Source organism: Panicum virgatum, chromosome 9K (assembly GCF_016808335.1).
Source record: "Panicum virgatum strain AP13 chromosome 9K, P.virgatum_v5, whole genome shotgun sequence".
Taxonomy (NCBI): Eukaryota; Viridiplantae; Streptophyta; class Magnoliopsida; order Poales; family Poaceae; genus Panicum; species Panicum virgatum.
In genome coordinates, this window is record NC_053144.1 from 65921408 (window position 1) to 65925089 (window position 3682).

The 3682-nt window shown below is 39.9% G+C and overlaps 1 protein-coding gene across 1 annotated transcript; it reads left to right on the top strand.

Moving 5' to 3' along the window:
- The first annotated feature begins 321 nt into the window (after window positions 1–321).
- LOC120648890 (putative MO25-like protein At5g47540) lies at window positions 322–3366 on the top strand. Its single transcript, XM_039925528.1, has 11 exons — window positions 322–531; window positions 1212–1379; window positions 1493–1611; window positions 1792–1866; window positions 1956–2049; window positions 2247–2306; window positions 2424–2495; window positions 2655–2753; window positions 2879–2923; window positions 3030–3135; window positions 3226–3366. Exons 1-11 carry the CDS (start codon window positions 322–324, stop codon window positions 3300–3302), a joined length of 1125 nt encoding a protein of 374 aa, XP_039781462.1. The 3' UTR covers window positions 3303–3366.
- The last annotated feature ends 316 nt before the right edge of the window (window positions 3367–3682 follow it).

Genomic DNA, 3682 nt, shown 5'->3' on the forward strand with positions numbered 1-3682 from the left:
CCGGCTCTCTCCCAGCTCGCCAGACTCGCGGCCTCTTCGGTCTCCCCACAATAATTCATTCTATCGCCGCGATCCCTCGATTGGCACGGCGCTCGCTGAGATCTCCCACGCACGCGTTCCCTCGCCGTGAGGGTGTTCTTAAGTTTGTCCCCAAGTCATAATCAGCAATGATCATCATAGACACCTTTTAGGGCTGCTGCTGGGGGACGACGATCGAACGTCGCCAACGGCGGCGATCGAAATATAATCTAGCGGCCGGGGGGGGGGGGGGGGGGGGCGACCTCGATCGCCCTCCGCCTTGTTCTTCGCCGATCGATCGAGATGGCGGGGTGCCTGTGGCCGTGCGTGACAGGGGTGGTTCCTGGGAGTGGAGCCGGGCGCGTCAAGGGGGGGCTCTTCCGCTCAAAGCCCAGGACTCCTCCGGAGGTGGTGCAGCACGTCGTGGAGCTAGTTACCTACATCCTCGACCACAAGCAGCTGCACGAAGGCTCCGCCGGCGGCGGCAAGCGGGACACCAAGCTTGAGCACAGGGTAACACACGCGCGCCTTTAATTTCCTGGGGCCTTGTCACATATTTATTCATTGTTATTTTCTACTTCCCATAAAAGTTTACTTCTGTTTACAATGCATGCTCTCGTGCTGCCACTGTCACTAAGAACCCGTAATGCATTATTGGAAAAGTCTAGAAAATGAGAAGGATTTGTCAACCCTTTTTTTTTCCTTCGCGTGCGATACATATCACAGTTTATTGAATAGGACTTGCATAGGACTAATAAGCTGAACCCTAACAACTACTCGATGGAAAACTCCAAATTTATTTTTTATATATGTTTTTGTTTGTCACTGCCATTATAAGTAATAAATCATAAATTTTAATATATTACCATTGTGTAACCAAAATGATTATATATAAGGAATCATTTTATTATATATATGTAAGGATGCTGCGCCATAGGTTGAGTATCATATGACATCATATATTAAATAACTAAATTGGCTGGGTTATTCATTACAATTTACAATATATATCGTAATGCGTCTTTTGAAAATCGATTTAGCATGATTTTAGGGGTTTAACATTCTGTACTTGTGCTTTATCTCTTGTTGATTGAAATGTGCAAACATAAAAGTTTCAAACTAACAATCAATGGATTTTGATTCCTGGAAGTATTGAAAGCAGCTATTAGGTCCTTATTTTTATTGGCTTGCAGATGACAGAACTAACCAAAAGCATCAAGGAGATGAAAGTCATTCTCTATGGCAATGGTGAAGAAGATCCTTGCGATGAAGCTTGCAAGCAACTGACTAAAGAGTTTTTCAAGAAAAATGTTGACATCTTTCGTCAACTAGTTGTTTGCCTTCCACACCTCGACTTGGAAGTATGTCAATATCTATATGTTTTCAGATATCTTGCGCGCTATTTTTTTATCCAATAACACTAGTAATTAATACTGGTATGTATCAATCATATCTAATTACACTTTTTTCTCAGACACAAAAAGATGTTACTCAAGTAATTGCAAATTTGCAAAGGCAAAAGGTTGATTCAAGATTAGTCGCCTCTGAATACTTGGAAGCTAACTCAGATCTTTTGGATATTTTAATGTCTAGGTAAGGACATAGTTAACTCATTATCATCTTGATGACTTTAAGTTTGTTCAAACTATATAAAATATTCTAAATCATATGGATAGAAAAAAAGAATTTTTTTACTTTGGTATTGTATGATGAATGATGAGTGTACATTATATTTTTGAAATACAAAATGAAATTAAGTACATCTGCTTGAAGGTACGAGAACATGGACATTGCAATACATTATAGTACTTTGCTTAGAGATTGCATACGCCACCAAGTTGCCGCGAGGTATGGTCAATAATATTTATTGTCATGTGACATATCAAACGTTCTCATATGTTTGTTTTGTTTAGTATTTATTAGTGATTGTTTTGTAGGTATGTTTTGGAATCTCAACATTTTAGAAGTTTCTTTGACTATATACAGTTTCCGGACTTTAATGTACAATCCGATGTGTTTAAAACGTTTAAGGTGAGTGTGTGCATACCTTTCAAAATAAATATTGTTTGATTATGTTCTAGTTTTTTCTTTTCTCAAAATTGTTAATAGAGATAAAATATAATCATATTGTTTGTTTTACACTCATGGGTACATATGCATATTAGTATATTTTCATTACTTTTGTCGTTGTTGTTGACAGGTGATGGTATTTATTTTTTGTTTAACAGGAACTCATGACACGGCATAAATCAACTGTCGCTGAGTTCTTTTCCAAGAACTATGATTGGGTAAATCTATTACCATCAATTTTGCTTCTTTGTGTACAATACAACAATGTGACTTGCAAGCTACATTAACTAATATCTCTAAATTTTTATGTTGCTGTTCATTGTGATATGTAACAGTTCTTTGCTGATTTTAACTCAAAACTGATATTATCTGCTTCCAACTATTTCATTCGAAGACAAGCCGTTCAAGTATGTTTTTTTATTCTTGTTATTTTAGCACTATTTACGCACTTCCTATCTTGCCCGCCACCCATAAATTGATATTTTACTTTATTTTGCTTTTTCCACATCCGATTTAACTCTGTTGATCTTATCCCATTTGTTCTATGCACATGGTATGTCTTTCAGCTCCTGCGAGACATTCTTCTAGAAAGATCAAACGCAGCAGTGATGGCGCGCTATGTTAGTTCAAAAGATCACCTCATAATTCTAATGAACCTTCTAAGGGTAAGATTTATTTTTGCATTTTAAGGTAGATGCGCAACCATTAGAATTATCGGTACTCTTCGTGTACCTGAATGTGCTCTCACAGTTCAGACTGACAGAGCCTGTTATTATGTTCACACTGTCAGGATCAAAGCAAAGCTATTCAAGTAGAGGCTTTCCACGTCTTCAAGGTACAACATCAGTCAACTTCTTCCTTGTCTCCACACATACTGTTGTAGTGTTGTGAACTTTTATTTTCACTGGCTGATTTTAATACAAAATGCTTGCCGTCATCAGTTGTTCGTCGTTAACAAGGAAAAGCCGTCTGAGATCACCTGTATACTGCACGCCAACAGGAACAAGCTCCTGAGGTTCTTGAAAGACTTTTCCGCCGTCGACAAAGGTAAATCTGAACCACGATTATATTGTTTTTCTGCATTCAGTGAACCAAACCATGTTCGAGAGTAGTGATTTCATTTGTTGTTGGATGCAGATGACAAGAAGTTCGAGGCCGACAAAGCTAGGGTCATCTCAGAGATCCTAACATTGGCGATGAAAAGCAGCAGCTAGATAGATTAGCCGGGTCGACACGCAAAGTAGCTGTAGCCAGTGACTCGTGTTCCGTTAGTGTGAAATGTGAAGCTGTTGATGCCTTCCAGCTCGTTGATTTCGTTGGGCCGATGCGCACAAGGGGCCAACCTTGGCATTGTGGTCATGGATTCAGATGCTCAGCACCTGTGGAGGAGTTTTGACTTTGCCAGTCGACATGCTTTTAATTTGCCACTGCAACTGATGACTCGGGATACCAAGTTGGTATCTGCATTGGCTAGAGGAGGTTATAGCAGGCCTAAATGCTACCAGCAGAGGCAATCGGTCGATCTCTTGGATGGCATTGCACCTGAATGGGCTCTAAATGTTTCAATCAGTGGCAAGGTAGCTGAGGGGGGTGT

Coding starts and splice junctions, on each gene's coding strand:
- LOC120648890 (XM_039925528.1), top strand. CDS start 322: ATGGCGGGGTGCCTGTGGCCGTGCGTGACAGGGGTGGTTCCTGGGAGT. Junction 1,612..1,791: donor TTGGATATTTTAATGTCTAG/GTAAGGACATAG, acceptor ATCTGCTTGAAG/GTACGAGAACATGGACATTG. Junction 2,924..3,029: donor AGGCTTTCCACGTCTTCAAG/GTACAACATCAG, acceptor TGCCGTCATCAG/TTGTTCGTCGTTAACAAGGA.